The sequence below is a fragment of the Augochlora pura genome, chromosome 8 (assembly GCF_028453695.1).
Source record: "Augochlora pura isolate Apur16 chromosome 8, APUR_v2.2.1, whole genome shotgun sequence".
Lineage (NCBI taxonomy): Eukaryota > Metazoa > Arthropoda > Insecta > Hymenoptera > Halictidae > Augochlora > Augochlora pura.
The window spans coordinates 1,803,712-1,823,098 of record NC_135779.1 but is presented as its reverse complement, the minus strand read 5'-3'; the positions used below and the strand labels follow the sequence as shown (position 1 = coordinate 1,823,098).

Sequence of the window (19,387 nt, the reverse complement as noted above, 5' to 3'; positions counted from 1 at the left end):
GGGGGGGGGGGGGCGGTTGAATTCGCAGCAACTCTAAACTAGCTAAAGAACACTTTCTAAAATACTCGGCGGGTTTCTGCGCGGAGTGCTCACCAATTTCAATCTTTGTTTCGCGCTGGAAACTTGTGCGCGGGATCCTCGGTGCTAATAGAGAGGGGGAGGGATGGAAAGACGGGGAGTTGGAACGCGGAACAACTTCCGACGGTAGTAATCTTCGTTCTGGTGCCGCGCGTCGATGGAAACGCGGAGTACGCTCTCTTCGTGTCATTGTTTATTCGTACCACGGACGAGTCGCGCGGCGACGAACTTTGCTGAAATCGTGGCCGGGGTGCGGATGACTTTTTTTTGTTTAAGTATGTTTGTTTATTGTATCTTATTTATTAATATCATCGTGGATAGTTTATATTTTGAGGAGACTGGTGGATTTATTTTTTAATTGATTTGGACTTCGACATTTAATTGGGCAAGTTTTGTCCGAGTGCTCGGGATAACAGATTTTAATAGTTTAAATTGATAATTATTCAACGTATTACCGCGGATTTTTAAATCTACCACCCTTGGAATTTTTATTTTAAATTCGCAATCAACAACCCTAAAAACATACTGTACCAAACATCGTTCCAATCGAAGGCATTAGTATATTTCGGCCACGATCTCAGCGAAATTCATAACTATACCTCGTTGGTTCCGGCAATTAGCATTCCTCGATTAAAGGATCTTACTATTCAACCCCTTCGCTGCTCGAGAGAGCATTGTTAAATCGAGTCGATTTTCGTCCGCTGGAAGTACCATCTCGCGTAAAATCGCGTCCCTTTTCGAAAGAAGAGCGACTCTGAATCGGTTGCAACAAAAGGGAATAACATATCGACGTTCTATTGTCACGGCTGTATAAATCGCGGTGCTAAAGTCGTATCATTGAATCGCAGTTGCTTTCGACGCGGGATATCCAAACGATTCACTGAAATAATATGACAGTCTTTATGCATTCGATCGAAGCAATTGTCCAATAAAAATCGCTATAGCACAGTGTGGTTCCAACGGCAACGACGTTCGCGTTCCATCATGGATTCTCAACGAGATCGAATATCGTACACAAAAATTGGGAAGACCAGTGATCTACGAGTCAATTGTAACATTCGACTAAGGCATGCTCGCAAAATTCATCATGCTGGGAGAAATCAATAGCTATCGAGTGATCGACGGGGGGGTTGGTAGGGGTTGGCACGTCTCGCCGTGTTCGTCTGGTGAACGTGTGAACCGTGGGCTGGTGAACATCGAACAGCGAAAGGGTTAGAGTCTACCACCGGTGCTAACGCATTTCTCGATCGTTATCGATCATTATCGAGGGTATCTCGCCGCTCCAAAAAAATCACAATTCTCTACTACGTAAGCAGAAATCCTCCCCCATCGGAACTGCATAACGGGGCACACACTGTAAACGTGTTCGAAAACCAAACGCTACACGGGGGAGGCTGTCGTCATGCAGATAATTTACACCGTGAAGGGGGTGGGTGGATGGAGGGAAACGAGGCGTGACGCTCGAAGGGTAGGGAAGTAAGAAAAGTCGGGAGAATCGGAAAAGAAATCGGCGAGACTCGCGTTCGCCTTGAGAATCGTGTTTCACGAAGCAGCAGGTGGTGGCAGACGTTGGATGGGACACCATGGGGGAGCATGGGATTGTGGAAGGGGTGGAAAACGGTTGTCTCCGACGATCGGTGAGCACTCCTGACCGGCGCGGCGCGGCGCGCTGTCCAACGAAAAACCAGGGGGATGGTGGCGGGGAAACAAGAGAGATAGATAGAGAGAGTAAGAGAGAGAGAGAGAGAGAGAGAGAGAGAGAAGACAAACGGGTGGGTGGGGGCTTGATACGTGAGAGCATAGAGAGAAAAAACCAAAGAAGTAACAGACAAACAACGGGCGAAGATATGTTCACGGGCGAACCCTTAAAATTCGTACCTCCAGGGCGGGCGCTTTAGCCTGAAACACAAACGGCAAAACCTGAAAAGAAGTTCCGGGGGGAGGCGAGGGGGGAGTCGCGGGTGTTTCGCGACACGTCGTAGGACTTTTCTGTGGCCCCCGGTTTTTTTATCGCGTCCCGGATGCTCGCGGGGGTATGTGAAACGATGATCGATGAAGGGACGAGACGGATGGAGAAATTAGGCGACAAAATGCAACAAGATGCCGCGGCTTGCGACGGGTTTTAAGGGACGTTTTTCGACAGGAATCGTTCGCGCGAATTTTTAAAAAACGATAAGCTTTGAACGAAATAAGCCATCGTTCGATGGCTTAGAGGTATTTAATATTTAAGAAATTATTTAATAATACCTCAGTAATAGATAGCAAATTACTGATTCCCATGATGACTGAGTCACAGGGTAGTAATAGCAATAAAAATTGATAGACTTGTAGAGTATCGATCGGCACAGTGTTAACAATCGGTGGAGGGTAGTTTTCCTCGCGAAAAAACGTCCCTTTGTCGGAACAGTGCACGGTTCAAGGGTAAATCGATCGCCCCGGCTGAACTCGTTCGATCTCTGTAACACTGTATTTTTGAGGAACGTGCACAGCGATCACATATTCTATGCACACAGAAAAGGGATCGAACGCGTTTCACCAAGGCAGCGAAAACTGTCATTCGCGAACCGACACACCCCCCCTCTCTCCCCTTTTCCAACGAAACCGAAAAAGGTTCGCAGCAAAGCCTGAAAAATTCGTCGGTGAACACACTTTTTTCCCCGGGTATTTTCGCAACCGCGTAGAGAGAGAGAGAGAGAGAGAGGGGGGGATGGAGTGCGGTTCGCAAAATGAACGCGTCGCGCGAAATTAATTTTCATTCCGCTCGCCGAGCGCGCGCGCGCCGCTGCGAAACGATCTGTCGGTGCAAGCCCGAAAATGATAGCTGTCGTTGCCCGTTCCCCGGCGAACTGTATTTTTCCGATTTTTCGACCGTCCTTCCCCCGCGCAACCCCCCGCTTTTATCGGCACTGTCTCAGTTAACTTTGTCACCTGAAATATTTGATTGTCCGCGCGCCGGCGACGACAGGACAATGTTATTCTCGCGCGAACTCCCCCCCTACCGGAGCTGTTTGCTCTCGTCGCGGAACACACCTCCACCGAGAAGATATTTCCCGGTGACAGAGTTTTGTGAAACGGCTCTGATACAGGGTGATCCAAGCTTTTCGCGACGTCAAACGTGCCGCCGCGTTCCAACGGCATGCGCGAAAATACTTCCACGATCGTTATTTTTACGAACTCTGCTCCTTTTTCGCGAACGCGACGCTTGTAATTCGTGGCTCGCGCCGTGGATTTCCGCGCGAAATTTCTGCTGCGACTGTATTTGATCTCCCCTTTTTCTAAATCATATTTTTCATAATTATAGATATCTATCTATTATAGATAGGCTTAATTGTTAAACAGAATTTAATGTTCGCCCTGTAGCGGTAACAAAGGCAAGGGATACTTTGACTATTATAGTAACCCTTTGACAACGTTTCTACGTTCTATCCAGCAGAAAATCGGCCGTTTCGCGGAGCGTCGCGTTGGAACACCCTGAACAAATTCTCTGATATCTGAACAAGTGTCGTCTCGCTCGAATTTCGCGGGCGGAAAAATACGCGGGAACGGACTGGCGAACAGCGGTGGAATAGAAGAGGAGACAGAAACGAAAAGATAGCTTGGGTGGTAGAATAGGCAGCCTGAAAAATAAATGGGCGAGAGAGAGAGAGAGAGAGAGAGAGAGAGGCCGATGTACAGAGTATAGAGAGAAGGTAGATGAAAGAACGCGGAGAACGAGATAGGAACGGCGGTAATTGTTATCGGTAGTATTCGCTGCGTTTCCACGTGTGTGCAAGCCTGGCAAAAACGTGTCAACTAACGTCAGCTGTTGCTTGAGGCCATTCCAGCTAAACGGGTCCGGAACAGTTGCAGAACTTTAGTCAATATTTCTGTGCCTTCTTTCCTCTCTCTGTTCTAGTTTTCCTTCTTTCATTTTTTTTCTTTTTTTCTTTTTTTAATCTTTTTGTACTTTTCTGTTATCTTTCGTCTATTGTGCTTGGTCGGAGCGCGCTCTGTTCCCGGGCCGATCGCCGAGTGCATCGATCTCCCCCTTTCCCCAGCGTTTTACCGACAACAATGAACTTTCTGTTTCGAGTATCTTGATCGCGTTTCCTCGAGGACCGCGCAATCGTTTTAACGGAAACCAGGCTTCCATTCTCTCGTCGCGGAGAGAAGAGAATCGTGGAATCCGCGAAACCCTTCGATTCGGTTCGATTCCATCGCTCTCTCAAATTTTTTAAAACGTCGAATTTCACGGGGGGTCACCGGTGACTCAACTTGAAAATAACACCATGGCGACTCTCGGTAACCGGCGCGCGTTAAACTTCCCGTTCAAAAATTCTAGACTCGATTTTTCCACGCGCCGTTTGTAATTCCTTTTAACGAGATCGAAGCGCGCGCGCGCTCGTTTGCCAATTAATTTCCGATAATCTATCGGCGGCCGTCGTCTGAAAGGTGATCGATTAACCGCCCGCTGACGTTTCAATCGTGCCGGAGGCGTTGCTCGATTTAATTAAAAACTCATTCGTCGCTGCATCGAGCTGTCGGGAGGGTGGAACAGAGCGCGACCGACAATTCCCCGTTGGTTAAATCGACGGAGAATCGTTCACGGTGCCTCACCTGCAGCCTGTAGTTCGGATCCTGTGTCGCCGCGTGTGCTGCTAGGAATGGGTCGTAATAGACACTGCAAAAGACAAAATCATAAATTAGTATCGGTCTGGTAAACTCTCTGATATGCCTGACACACGCTCGATGCTGTTTCGAACGTATCACGGTCTGATCCTCATCTTGATCTTGCGACGTTGATCGCCGCGGACATTCGAGTTTTCTACGTCCGTAGTCGTGTATTGGATTACTATATTGTCTGCTGTATTTTGTATATTTTGCATTGCGAATTATATATTATATATTATATATTATAAACTATATTATATAATATATATTCCTAGTTACTATACCCAACGGACAGAAATGGCATACTTTCCACATTATTGCTCAGCTTCTCAAATCTCAAAGCTTCTCAAAGCTCTAGCAGAGCTTCGAAACACAGGTGCGCGGTTCTTGGGAAAGGTAGCGGACAACAAATTCCACGAATCGATTCTTCGATTCGAAGGGAATCGGATCGATTCCCTAGAGACTCGAATGCCCGCGTTCGCGAGCGAACTCTCACGGTCTTATTCCCGGCGGCCATGTTTGCTCAATAATTTCGCTGGGATTGGAAGCTCGATCAACGTGAAGGAGTATACAACGTTCCCCCAATTTTTCCGCGGAATTGGAAAGTCGCGGAACCGATCGAATCGAGATTTCGGGCATCGGCGAACACGAGGAATACGTCGATCAATGGCCGGCTAGCTGGCCGTTCAATTCAGCTACTTTACTATACCTGGTATAGGTATTTGCGACGGAGAAAGATCTTCGACCTCTCCGCGTTCATTCGTTTCGCCGATGATCGAATCCCGATTCCAGTTACGGCGATACAGCTGTAAGCTCTATTACTGCCGGAAAGCTCTATTTATACGTGCCGTATCTCCGGAGAATATTGTTCTCTCGAGTCAGCGAATCCAACGCGGAAACTCGAAAATTCAAAGAAAAACTACCCCCTATACGTTTACCCAATTTCGAGCATTTAAATCTCCGCGCGGTTTTTCTCTAAAATTGCGCGACCGAATTTTGAAACAATGCGTACACCGTCGTTATCGAATAGGAATTATTCGATAATTATCGCACGGTTCTGTCACGCGGAATCGCAACGTTTCTTCGGAACGCGGATTTTCGTTGCGCGTCGAATGAAATAAAAAACGCGTCTATATCTGACGGACGACGAAATCAAACTTCCTCTCGTCCATCATCGTCAGCCGTCGTTGGCTCGATTCGTCGCTCGTTATCGATGCTTTCCAGCAAAGTCGACAAAAATTCATAAATCACGGCCGACGAAGCGGGGATCCTCCTTTCGGAAAGCGCGTCACGACCGGTGACCGGTGAACCACGGATCGGCGATGATTCTCAATGGGGGGAGACGAGAACGGTCCCGAATGTGTCGCGTGTCACTGTCCCGTGAATCCTGCTATCTGTATCGCCGTACCTCGTTCGCGAAATAGTTAAACATTACGTTGCACGGGGAGGGCTGAATCGGTGACGTTTAATCTGTGACCTGGCCGTGTTACCTGTCAATTTCGATAAAAATCTATTTCTTGAACGACTATGCGTTATTACTCGGCGACTGTGCCAGATAACGAAAATAGACTTCGGTTAAATTAATTTATTGCTGTAAGCCAGATGGGCTTAGAGTTAAATAAAGACGGGTAGAAAGTTAACAAATACTCTGCGGTTAATAAGCTAAATTAAATAAGCTGTTAGACTCATACCCTAAAAATGATAGATTTAATAAAATAAAAAATAGATTTATTCTTTTATATATTATATTTATTATTCCTAATTTTTTAAAATTCACGAAGCATCGCGGCCTAGTATTTAAAATTCACATTTACTGTACATATCCTGCAATACCTCAAACATGAATAAATCGACATCATTTTTAAGCGAAAGAAGGTACAATAAAATTCATTAGCAACAAGCACGAAGCACAGAAAACCTAACATGAACTACATCTAAATTAAGGGAACTACCTCCCAATTAAATTTCAACCACGAAATATACAACTGAACAACGGAGAATCAACGCAACGTTCAATATTTAAAACCGCGGGTAACGCAGATTGCCGCCGTTCGCTGCAATTCGATATTAAACTCGCGTTATCTGAGGTATTAATTAACGCCCTAACCAACAACAACCGAACCTAAACGAGCTCCTCGGAATTGCGATTGTTCGTGGTTCACCGGTCGATTCTGCGATTCGGAGAAGAGGACAACTGGCGAGTAGGGTGGCGCGGGCGGACTAGCAATTACGTTTGTTCTCTCTGGGCGAGAGGAGAAGAGGAGAAGAGGAAGAGAAAGACAGAGAGGGAGGGGGACGGAGAGGGAGAGAGAAAAGAGAGTGCTCGTGCTGATTCGGATGCAGAAAGTACAAAGACTAGTGCATGCGGGTCGCGAGAGGTGCAGTGGTTTTGACAGAGCGGTTCTCTAACGAGCCGAGGCACGCGCCACGAGCATAAGCGCGTAAGCGCATGAGCGCGGACGGGTGGTTGCTCGACGCGTGCTGGGGTTACGTTTCCGATGACGTACGCTCGTTCTGCGGCCAAACCACCCTTTTGCCGACGTGCTCGCCGAATTGTTCCGCGAAGTACGCAGCGAGCCTGAAACCGAAGGAGCACGGGCTGCGAATCGAATCGCGCGCGAATTCGCCGAACAAGCGTTGCTCCTGAGCCACACGAGTGAACCGAGGTTAGCCGATTCGACGAATAAAACGGTCTCCTTGGCTGCGCGCACTGCGTACGATTTATAGAAGATTGTTGAGGGTTCAAAGCCGGCATATCTCTGTTTCAGTAATATATTTTACTCCGCCTGATATTTTCAAAAATCTTCAATATTTTACCACGAATCAATAAGGTTATAATTGAATCTACTGACATTTTTATATTTTTATAAAATTAGCTTTAAACAGCGTTTATTTTTATTTTATTGCCTTTGCTCGTCGCAATCTAGTATTTAACCATTGGCACTCCGGTGGCGCCGATAAAAATCATTATTTTATTTTCTAAAATAATTTTGACCCCTCTATTTAAAAGATTGTTAAAAGTGTAACAGTTATATAAAACACTAAGTTATATAAAATGGAAATGCATCTAAAATAGCTATTATAGATTTAAGCTTAAAACGGCCTGCAAAGGGTTAAAAAATTGTATGCACCCCTTCGAACCCTGAACGTTCTCAAAATTACTTTGATCTTGTCGGATGAGAAAGCCGTGCGATTTCCGCTCCCAGCGCAGCGTCGAGCGACCTTTCGCCGCGGATCGAGCGTCGTGCGGTGTCGAAGGGTGGCGACGGATGCCGTTAGCAGTGCCGATCAGCCGGTGCCGGTTTTACTTACGCAGGTGCGAAGGGATGCAGGGCCGTGGCCGCAGCCGCGGCCGCGAGCGGCCCCGGGTTCCTGGCGAGGGCCAGCGCGGCCGCGCTCGTCGGGAATGCCGCCCTCGCGGCGCTCACTCTGCCTCTCTGGATGGCGACACCTCTCAGCGCGGCGGCTGCAACAACACACAGAAACGCACATGCCAATGCGGGCCTACCTTTTCATAGTGTAGCGGATTGTGTCGGCGGTTCCCCGGTCCAACGTCGTTTCGCTGGTCTGGCAGCTGCGGCTTTTCAGAGACTACGAAACCTTCTCCCTTGGGAATAACACGTCGGCGACGAGACGGGACCAGAAGGGAACAGAAGAGAGAGAACCGCGCGATCTTGCAAGGGATCTTGTATTCGAGATATCGAGAGGTAAAAGCAACCTGGGTGAACTCGATCGGGGTTGGAGTTCGAATAAGTTGGAGGACCTTCTTGCAACCATCGCGAATTTTATGCGGTTGTCGAAGCGAGAGGGTGGGATCGAATCGTATACCGTGCAGAAGATGGCACAGAGTGTTTTCACTAGATTTTCTAGATTTCTGTGATTAGGTCGAATTCCAGATTTTATTTAGATTTTAGAAAATCTAAAACTAAAATCTGGACCTCGATCTGAGAGACAGATCCTCGATCGCGAACAACGTTCAGTTTTCAGGAAGCCGATCGCGCACGGGTGTTCCCCACTCCCTAAAATTTCAGAAGAAAAATCCAAGAACCTGCCGTGACCTGGCCAATGGCCGACCAAGCGGGGAAAAGCACCCAGCGCCAAGGGAAGGAGTACGCGATTCGGGTCTCCGTTGCAATGAACCCGCGCAACGACGTCCAAGAAGATAAATCGCGGAAAATGTTCGACGAGGCGATCGCCGGTGACTCGGGTGGCTTCGCCTTGAAATCTCCGCGGTCGATCATGAAGCCCGCCAGGTCCCTGGAACGGTCCACGCCGCTCACGAAAACCTGGAGCGTCAGGTTCAACTCGCAGGCGGATCTGAGCCCGCCGCCGGGACCGGAAACGACTCCTGGAAGACGCTTGTCCGACGTTCAATACGTTTGCCTGTCGTTCGTATTCAAGCTGATCCTTTGCCTCGTGTGCGGCTTCGGGCTGCCTTGCATGCTTGTGTACCTGACCGTGGTGTTTTACCGGTCCGAGGACCTCGTCAACGGATCGCGAGTTTATCGACACAACGATCTCGTCAACGGATCGTGAATTTAACCGCGGACGAGAAGAGAACGGAAGAGAAGACTATTGAAATAGCACGGTTGCGAAGAATTGGGGGCTGTTTTCTCTGAGGTGCAAAGCCGCGACGAATCGAGGACAATGACAGAGAAAAGAAAGAGAAACAAAAGTCGATTCGTCTGAGTCAGTCAGAGTTCGGTCGCTGTTCTAAAATGTCTGAATCGTAGACAGACACCTGTCGCGTCGCAGGCAGATCAAAATTGCAGTTCAGAGACCCACCTCGTCTACTTCTCTACCAAATCTACTCCTGTCCGCAAATTAAGAAGATGTAGAAAAAAAGGAGACGTATACGAGGCGATAGTTCCCTGAGAATGCGATGTTGCTGCCCGTACATCCAGGAAGACAGTATGTGTGTGTGAGAGAGGGAGGATGATTAATGACAGGGAATGTCTCGTCGAGGAAGTGGATCTGCTGTCTGCAGAACGCGAGAAAGAAGGGGCGCTAGAGACAGAGAGGGGTACGTCGGAGCGAAACTAATTCTAGACGAGCCATAGACTATCTCGGACAGTCGTCGTTCTTTCTGTAAACGACGAATTAATGAAAACATTTGTGGACCGTTTCGAAGAAGTAATGAAAACATTTGTGGACTGCTTCGACGAAGTAATATATTGGATAGTTTGTCCGATAGAGTACCATCGCTAAAGGGCGCGTGGAGATGGTTTTAGAAGACGAAGAAGACCAAGAACAGTTTGCCCGACAGATTGGAGTCCCATCGCCGAGCGGCGCTTGGAAGCGGTTTCAGAAGAAGACGAAGAAGACCAAGAGGACCAAAAAGGCGAGGAAGATTAAGAAGACGAATAAATACAAGAAGAAAAGGAAGAAGAAGAAGAGTCCGGATCGGAAGCGATCGATTTGTCACCGAATGGTCGCCGGCTCCTCCAGTCCATTGACGGCCCCTTTCAAAAGAGGGGGGAGGGAGCTTCCTAGCTGTCATTCGAGGTACCTCGTCCCGGTGATTGTTCGAGCAACAATTAGGCGAAGATCGGGCCCGCTGGAGCACAGCGGAAGCTGGAGACCGGCCCGAGGACAGCTCAAGAACAGCCCAAAGACCGCCTCGTTCACATATCCCGATCGATCCCCGGCCGGTTCGCGTTGCCAGTCCGAGCAATAAAAAAGGTTTTCTGCCTACCTTTTCTCCTCGATCGATTCTCGCTGGACCGAGCGGATCCGCCCCGAAGAGATCGAGGGGAACGTCTCCGGCGTTCCCCGAAGGAGAAGACCGCCACGGAACTCCTCCTTTTCTTTTTTTTTACCAAAGACAAAGCGGTCTCGTTTTGCTGTGCGAATGATGCTGTACTGTGCAAATTACTGTGCAAAATACTGTGCAGCCGAATATACCGCGGAACGGGCGTGCGAGAAGAGGAATCGAGGGTCCGCGGTATCTCGCTGGAATCTCTTCGAGGCGACCCGCTGGCGATTAGTCACGGAAGAAACATACTCTGGTGTTAGGCTGGATAGAGAGATAGATAGATAGATAGAGAGAGAGAACTGGGTACAACGAGCAACGGTAACAACAACAATCAGCAACAACAACGGATGGGGTAAGAAACAGTTAACTACCGTGCAAAGTGGTCGCACGTGGCTGTGTTAGGCAGCGAATGTTGAGACTTCGCCGGCTTTCCGGTGCGGGAAAAAGAACAACAGCGTGATGCATTTACAGCAGGCACATTCCAAACTCGTGGGCTCTTATGGGGGTGCGAGTGTTAGGCGACGATACCTCGATCGATCCGTGGTCGCAAGCTAACAAATGTTTGCAAAACTTTCCATTTATTTTTCGAGACTTCAGTAACGAGACTCCGAAGCTACATCTACCATAACCAAATGACTGGTTTATAGTTTAAAAATTGTAATAATAATTAAGATGATCTACCATAGCCAAATGACTATGATTTAAGCCAAACGATTACTCGTTTAAAAATTGTAATAATAATTAAGATAATGTAGAAAATTATTATAAACATAAAATTCCTTTTTCATTCGCAATTGCGTAAGGTACCAATCAAAATATTCCAGCGATTGCAAACACGTTCGTATAAAGATATCGATTTAATTAGCGTACCGATGCGCGATGCGAATGATTTCTGTAATCGAATGTAATCGGGCACGATGCAATTTGTAAACGAATCGCGATTGGCGAAGGATACGACGGAATAAATCAGATCGAAAATAAATTAATGCTATTCTGAAATCCTTTCTGTTATTAGATAGGATTCTGTATGCCGAGAATATATATTTTGTAGTCTACTATCAATCTTTTACGGTCGATGTAAATCGTAAATTGTTTGCATGTACAAGGAAATTGTAGAGTATGAATGATTATGTAAAATGATACGATGTAAGAGTGCATCAAACGGAAACCTCGACGCGAAGGAATGAAAATTGCCTGGCTATAGATATTTCCGACTCGGGTGTGTTATTTCGTAAGCAGAAAATAAAATATATATGCCTCAAATAAAAATTATAGTATATCTCAAATAAAAGACGTAATATGCCTAAAATAAAAGATATAATAGGCCTCAAATAAAAAATATGAAATACATCAAATAAAAGATATAGTATGTCTCGAATAAAAAATACAAAATACCGAGTAAAAAAATATAGAATGTCTCGCAGTGGAAAGCTAGGCTACGACCACAGATCGATGATCGTCGCTCGAACGCCGCTCTAAACGGCGTGCCGGAATCGCTAATTAAGTGAAAAGGAGGAACATCGATAATGCGTGGCCCAGAGAGAGATAGAGATAGATAGAGAGAGAGAAGGGTGAGTGCGGCGGGTTGTGGGTGGTCGGTGTTCGCTGGATGGTAGAAATACACACAGGGTATATTGGAGAAACACATACGTAGGAAGCTAGAGAAACGCGGACGGTGAAAGGGCGGAAGAGAAAAGGAAAGAGAGAGAGAGAGAGGATAAAAAAATTGGTTGCTCGACGAGCTGTTGCAATGCAACGATGCAACCGGTCTTTTTTTTGTTTTTTCCGTGTTCCCTTTCGGTAATCACTGCGGTGGTCTCCTTTTGAGATCGAGGGTCTCTTTTCGTATGGATCGCGATAGATCGCGGAGGAAAACGTGTACGGTCTGGGAAAATAGGATCAAGAAGGAAAAGGAAGAGAAGAAGAGAAGAAGAAAAATGAGTCGAAGGCGAAAAAGTAGAAGGCGAAAGAGGAGGGGAAGAAGAAAGAGTTAAAGAAGAAGGAGAAAGAGTCGAAGTTGGAGGAGGAGTAGGAGATCGAGAGGGGCGATAGCGGAAGAGATATGTAGGGGTCCCTGCGAGAGATTGCCTCTTTAATTGCGGACTGCAGATACCGTTGCCAAAAGCGTCTCGGACAGTTCACTGAACCGCGGCCAAATCGTTTCGCGTGATTCCTGATATTCGCGAGACAATGGAGGGCCACGGTCTCGTGTTCGACGTTTCGAAAAGCCTTCGATCGGGCTCGCCAGAAATTCGGTTTTCACCAGGTCTACCCGCGACGTCGTCAGACGTCGACGATCGATATTTCCAGTCTGAACTGACTGGGTAGAACCGACTGAAATCGTTTTAGGGGCTCTCCGTCCTCGAGGCAATCTCTTAATTCCGACCGAGAGAAGAAGTGTCTCGTCTGGACTCCTGATTCGAACAATTATTAGGTCTGCCGGAAAATTATGTCTTTCCTTGTTAGTTCAGTCTGTCTGTCCGCGTAAAATTTATACGAACCTAGTAACAATTATTGTGCAGTATTTGCAGCTTTGCTTGTGCTCTTTTGCCAGAGTCGTGAAAAATATATAATTATATTTTAGCAGTGTTTTTTAAGTATTTTTGAAAAGTATACAATGTGAATGAACATATGCATAAGCATTGAAATTTGAAATAATATTATAGGACCTAACTTTCCGGCAGACTTAACATAATCCGCACCGATCACCGATGGAGCCACTTTACCCGCCGATATTCTCAAGCTCTCCGATTTTCTCTCGACGAAACATATCAAATTATCATCGCCGGCTTTGCAGAGCGCTTTGGAAAGCTGCCGGCGAAACTTCAGCATTCCAGATTCATTTTCCAAAGTCCAGCCAATCGAATCGAACAGTGCAGACAATTGCGATCAGAAAATAATCTATTGGAACGAGTAACGAAGATACTCCGTAAATGAATTTTGAACGTAAATTTCGACCCTGGAGAGACCACGCTTCTGAGAGAACATCTTTCATCCAGATCCTGTGGACGCGTCAATTTTGAGAGGGGGGGTATGAACGACTCGGCAAATGTTTTTCGAGCCGACGGTTACCGAGAAGCGACACTGTTTTCTCTCGATACTCTCGAGTATCTCTACGCCTACAAGTCTACAGTCTACGGTTTATACAGACTACAGACTACGGTCTACAGCGCGGGAAGTGTGGCCGAAGATGAGGGGGTGGGGGGTTTGTTGGTGAAAGGGATGAACGGTGGTGGCGGATATATGGCATATCGTGCTGGTATATCGTTAAGAGTCTCGCGTGTGAAGTTCGGGCTTGGATTTATGAGTTATACGACTTTATGAGGAGTTTTGTGTCTCTGTACCTTCGTCTCGCCGCCGCCCTAGGTGCAAGGACGAGCGGTGCAGCTGCAGGGGATGGTGTGACCGCGGCCGCGGCGACCGCTGCAGCTGCAGCTGCCGATGGTGCCGCAGCTCCCAGCCAGCTCCACGGCATTGCCGGCAACCTGTATCCTGTTTTTGTCAAGAAAACTGTTAGCTGGTACCGTGTCGTTCCACGAACGATCGCGTCGCCAACGATCCTCTTTTCTCGAACCACCGTGGATCGTTCCTCCCTCGTTACGAGCAACCCTTCGTTTCGAACAGGTCTTTCGACGAAGGGACGATCCACGGTGGTGGTGGCAGGGGGATCGAAGATGGCAGTCCGTCGCTGGAAATGTACACACAATAGTAGCTCGTGAATTTTTATCTTCGTAAACAGGCTCGTGTGAAAAAAAGAACGATCCGAGCGTGAAACGTTGAATCAGGCGTTGCCAATGTAGAGGATAAAAATTTACGATCAAGTATTATACTATATTAAATTACATGATTATACTACGTTATATTGTATAATGTATAATGTGGCAGGAACTGTTCGATTCTTGCGTCTCCGATGTCGGAGTTCGTTAAGTTCAACCTTTGTCTTTCCACGTTTCGTTTCTCCTTCTAGTTTTCCGATAAAATATTTTTCTCCATTTTTTCTGTAAAATATTTCTGCGATTTTCTCTATTTATATTTATACCTTTTAATTTACTATATTTTTCTGTAAAATATTTCTTTAATATTGCGCTTCGAAGCTCGCGATTCTCCGGTTCGATTCGTCGACCGAAAGCGTTGCGCACTCGTCGCGCAAAATTCTCTCGGATAGAAACGGTGCCGGCTCGATTCTAAGTTCGTCTAATGATGCCCGATGCGCGGGGGGTGAAAGAGTCATCCGGTTAATGGGTTAATGAAGGAACCGGACACTGTTCGGCCGGTTTCCGTCGGTGAATTACAACGGCGGGCGCGGCGTAACAGCGTAACGAAACAGCGTAACCGAATATCGGAACGGATTAAATACCGGCGCGTATTCAAATTTCATGCAAAGCCTCCTCCACCTCCCCCCTCCCCCGGGCTGGAACCGTCCGCGCAGCCTATATACGCGGGCTTCCGGTTCGTTAGCGGCGATATTTCGATACGGATTTACGGAATCCGATCGTCGTCTGGCTTAATTACCGAACGCGTCGGCGACGCCGCATCTTTCGATCGTTTCTCGCGCCAAATTTCGTTCGAACGTTTCACCGATTCGCTCTTTAACCCCTTGCAAGATCTAATAGATATTAATATTATTAATTTCCACTTATAAGCGAGATAAAAATTAATTTTTCTGTTTTAAAAAATTCAGAAAGAAAAGCAGATAAAATAAAAGGAAGAAACATCGTCTGCTCCTTTGATTAAAAATATTAAGGAAAAATAAGAGCTGATCAACGCGGCGTGAAAAGAATTGTAGTGGAAAGGGTTAACCACGTGGCAGCCGAGAGAATATAACCGAGAAATAACCACGCGAACGGATAAAGTAGTCGAACTCCCATCGCGACGGGCTCTCGATTTTTCGCGCGCGTTTTCCCGATTATCGAGGGCCGCGTAACTTCGACTTCGATCCTCGATAAACGGAGGTTTTAATCGAGTTTCGACCGCGACGCGAACTCCCTTCTCCCTTCTCCTCTCTCTCTGCCCCCCGAATCCCCGTTGTTTCGCAATTATCGGCTGATTTTTATTTAATTTCTTTATCTCACGCTGCTTTCGAGCGAAATTTCAGCTTTTTGCAGTTTCGCGGGTCCCCGTCCCCTCGGTTTTTTTTTGCGACTGAAATTGCAGCGATTCGCGCGCGCGTCGCCCATCGATTATTAATTGATATAATTTTGGTGAGACTAAAGTGACTTTTGAAAATAAAAATACTGAAGTCAATATTAATTTTATTTTAAATCAATCATCATCCTATAAAAATGATATCTTGTTCAGTCTTAACCAGAAAAAGAGACCCGCAATTTGACAAAAATCTCATTAACAAGATTGGAGAATAAAGAAGTGACACGTTGCGTTGTCTATCAACCCTCTCCTGCACCCAAAAACAAGACGCTGTCGCCCCAAGAGTTTTCCGGCTTTCAGTCTGGCGCGTGAGCTTGTATCGAGCCTAAGCATCCTCCCAATTGATCCCGTGGTTTCCGGAAACTCTCGTGGAAGTCGAGTGGCGGCGACCGCCGAAAGCCAAACAAGGGAGGAGAGAGAAGGGCGATAAATCTCCGGCCGAAACCCTCCGGTTAACGCGTTAATAACGAGCAAGCGCGAGTTGATTAAAATCGACGACGCCCTTGCTTCTCCTAGGGTGCGAGTGGGTTGACAGACGCCTAGCCCCCGCGATCATCCACCGAGACATCCGATTCCCTTTCCCTCCGAAAGCTTGCCGGTAAATTCAACAGCGATACCAATCGGGGTATCGAGTTCTTCGCGCAGACGGTTCTCCCGCGGTCGCGTTCGATAGCAGACGGCGTGTTATTGTCAGCGATTAATATCGTATGATCGGGCGGGGTTGATTCGAAGCGATCGACTCGTCGTCGCAACGAGGGGTTGCGTACGCGGAGGCGGAAGATTATCGGCGGGCGCATTATGGATTCTTGTTTCACGGCTCCGAATCTCCACGGTCCGTGCCGTGGCGGAACGTAAATCATTAACGCGCTAATTTCTGATCGCGCGCGCGCGCCCGCTAATTGTTACGGCATTTCGGCTGACCTGGCTTCACGCTGTAGCTAACCGATTTAATTAATAATGACGATACTATTTTCGTACTGGATTTACGGAAAGCTCTTTTTACTTTGGTCCGCACGGTGAGCAAACGTTCGAAAGGGCTACAGCTTTTTATTAACGCCTGCGGTGCGCGTTGTTGCAAATATCGACCGCATTTTTTTATTACGCAGCGATGACGTTTGAAATCGCATAATTTGAATCAAATTAAAGAATTTATATTTTTATATTTCGAAAACCGCTTTTATTCAAATTTGGTACTTGTTATTCAGATTTTTGGGGCGGAGCGTGTTCCCGTTTGCTCTGAATTGAAATTAAAATAATTAGTGATTACCGAGTATGGGAAACTCTATTTTGTTCTCTCATTATGCGGTGTACGCGATGTGAAATTAAATATACGAAATTAACGTATTATATATATGCTAATATACAGTGTTTCATGTGTATAATGCAACTTTTTTTTAAAATATAAATATCTAAAATAATAGAACTTTTAATACAAAAAACTGCGAATTGCAAAGTTAAGATTTCAATTTAAGTAGCCGAGAACAAATATCGCGTCGTTTCGGAACAAAAAGATTGCAATTGCAACCCGCGAAGCGAGGCCAAAGTAAAAACGAGAATGCAAAAAGCCCCCGTAACAGCGACGAACGCGACGGAATATTGAATTTCAGAAAGTCCGCGGCGATGACATCTTGGAAACAGGTTATCATCCTTAATACCGTCGCGGCCCCGCGCGGCGCTCGAAAAAAAAAAGAAGAAATAAACGAGGCAAACAACTTGGCGCGCAAATAAGCCGCATAATTTTCGCCCCGTGGCGGAGTGAATATTCAAGGGGGGGTCGCGATAAATATTCAAAGTAGCGCGCGGCATCCTCCGTCTAGGCGGAATCCGCTCGCGCGTCGAGCGAGAACAACCGCGGCCGAGCGGATGAAATTACGATCGACAGAGGGTTCGCGCGCGCGAATCGGAACCGCGGCGGCCGGAAAGGGAACGGGGGTGCGCCCCCCGCCGATTACACGAAATAATTAACCATCGACCGAATCGAGTCACAATTAATTATGCAGATGGCGGGACGTGTTCAATTTGTTATTAGATTCGGGGGACGCGGCGCGCGCGCGGGCTGAATTCCGCGGGCGAAATCCGGAAGAGACAGCGGCGGCGGTGTCCCTTTGTTCGCCGCGAAACGAATTACAACGAAAATGCTCGCGGGAAATCAGCTTTCCGTGAGCCGAAAGGGAAACTGATCGCTGAATAATAGACAAACGGGCTCTCTCTCTTTCTCTCACGAACACTCGATTAATTCCGCAGACGACGACGACGGCGACCACGCCGCTACTAAACTGGCTCGTCCCGTCGCCCCCCCACCCCACCCCCTCTTTCTGTGATTAACCGAACGTGTCCCGCTAATTTATTGTCGCCCGGAATCACTTTGCCCCGCTGCGAAATAATGCGCTTCGTTTTCTGCTAATTCTTCTCGTTTATTCATTGGCTGTTTTCCTTTAGCCGTTTCTCCCTTGGAATTCCATCTCGTAAATTGAAAATTTCCCTCCCGCGGTCTGCTATTACTTTGTTCTTATCGTCCGCTAAATCTCTCGAATTTATTTCAACGTCTCGGCGACAATTCCAGGATTGAATAAGTTGAAAATTTTCCTAATTTTTCTCCTAGTTTCTCGTTTTTGATAATCGCAGCTTGCGACGGAAAAATCTGAGAAAATTCTATGAGATGCGACTCGATGTCCAAAATGAGGCATATTTTTTTCAAAATTTTAGAAAGCCGCTTAAGAGCCTCTCGACTCTCAACACTTTGCACTCGTTTCAAGAGTAAATCTAAAATAACTCTTTCGCCTCACAGTACCTTCATTTTGTATAATAAAATGGAACAGTTACCCTTTCGACAATTGTTTAAATCCGTACTTTGACGATACAGAAATGATCTCGCAGCACGACGGAGCAGTTTTAATGGTGTCTCGGAGTCGTCGCTCGAGTGCAAAGGGTTAAATGCCGGTGGAGAGGGTTTGAGCACCGTTGTCCCGTAATCGTAACCTTGAATCGTCGAGAGTCTATGGTCTCCGCGAGAGACGCGCCGTAGGGATCGATGGGGTCCGGAGGGTGGCTGCTCTGCTCCGCGTTTGCGCTGGTCGAGAGTCATCGTCGGTCCGCGATACCGTGAGTAATTAATACGATTGAATTCTATTCTAGGGCTCCGCGCAACGGCGAGGCTTCCGCGAGCGGAGGCTGCACGAGCCTCGCATAGGGTGAGCGAGAGACGAGAAGAGAGAAGAGAGGAGAGAGGAGGGAGGAGGGAGGGAAGAGAGACTCCATCGACGCTGGCTGGCAGCCGGGGGTGCGGGAGGGGTTGCCCGTGCAGGGTGGCTGCGACCGATCAATAAACGCCGCTGCCACCAGCATCCACCCCTGGACCCCCGTCTACAACCCTGCTTACTCTCTCCCTCCCTCCCGCCCTCTCTCTCTCTCTCTCTCTCTCTCTCTCTAACCCTCTCCCTTTTACGCCGTCACTTTCTTTTGAATTTTCTTCCCCCGCCCCACGGTCTTTTTTCTCTCCCGGTTTCTCCCTGGGGTTAGGTCTGGTTGCCGCGTCTCGGCTCGCTCCCACCACCCCCGCCCCCCTCTCGCCAAACTCTCCCCTCGCTTCCCAACCCCCCCGAGACTCGCGCGACGTCTCCTCCCGGCGTCCCAACCCCCGCGTCCCTCTCTCTCTTTCTCCCAGCAGCGACTTCCTTTTTCTTCCCAGTTAGCCGCTTAAGTTTTTCCTCTCGCCTCGAGTCTCACCCTCCATCGGCCCTTTGCCTTTGTTCCATCCAC

General features: G+C 47.4%; 1 protein-coding gene across 1 annotated transcript in view; it reads right to left on the bottom strand.

Moving 5' to 3' along the window:
- Positions 1-19,387, bottom strand: part of LOC144474452 (RNA binding protein fox-1 homolog 2) — a 164,208-nt gene that overhangs the window by 9,795 nt on the left and 135,026 nt on the right. The window contains exons 7-9 of the mRNA XM_078189297.1: positions 8,041-8,194; positions 4,675-4,738; positions 3,876-3,902 (exon numbers count right to left, since the gene is read on the bottom strand). Coding sequence (XP_078045423.1) covers positions 3,876-3,902; positions 4,675-4,738; positions 8,041-8,194 — 245 coding nt within the window. The remainder of the gene's footprint in view (positions 1-3,875; positions 3,903-4,674; positions 4,739-8,040; positions 8,195-19,387) is intronic.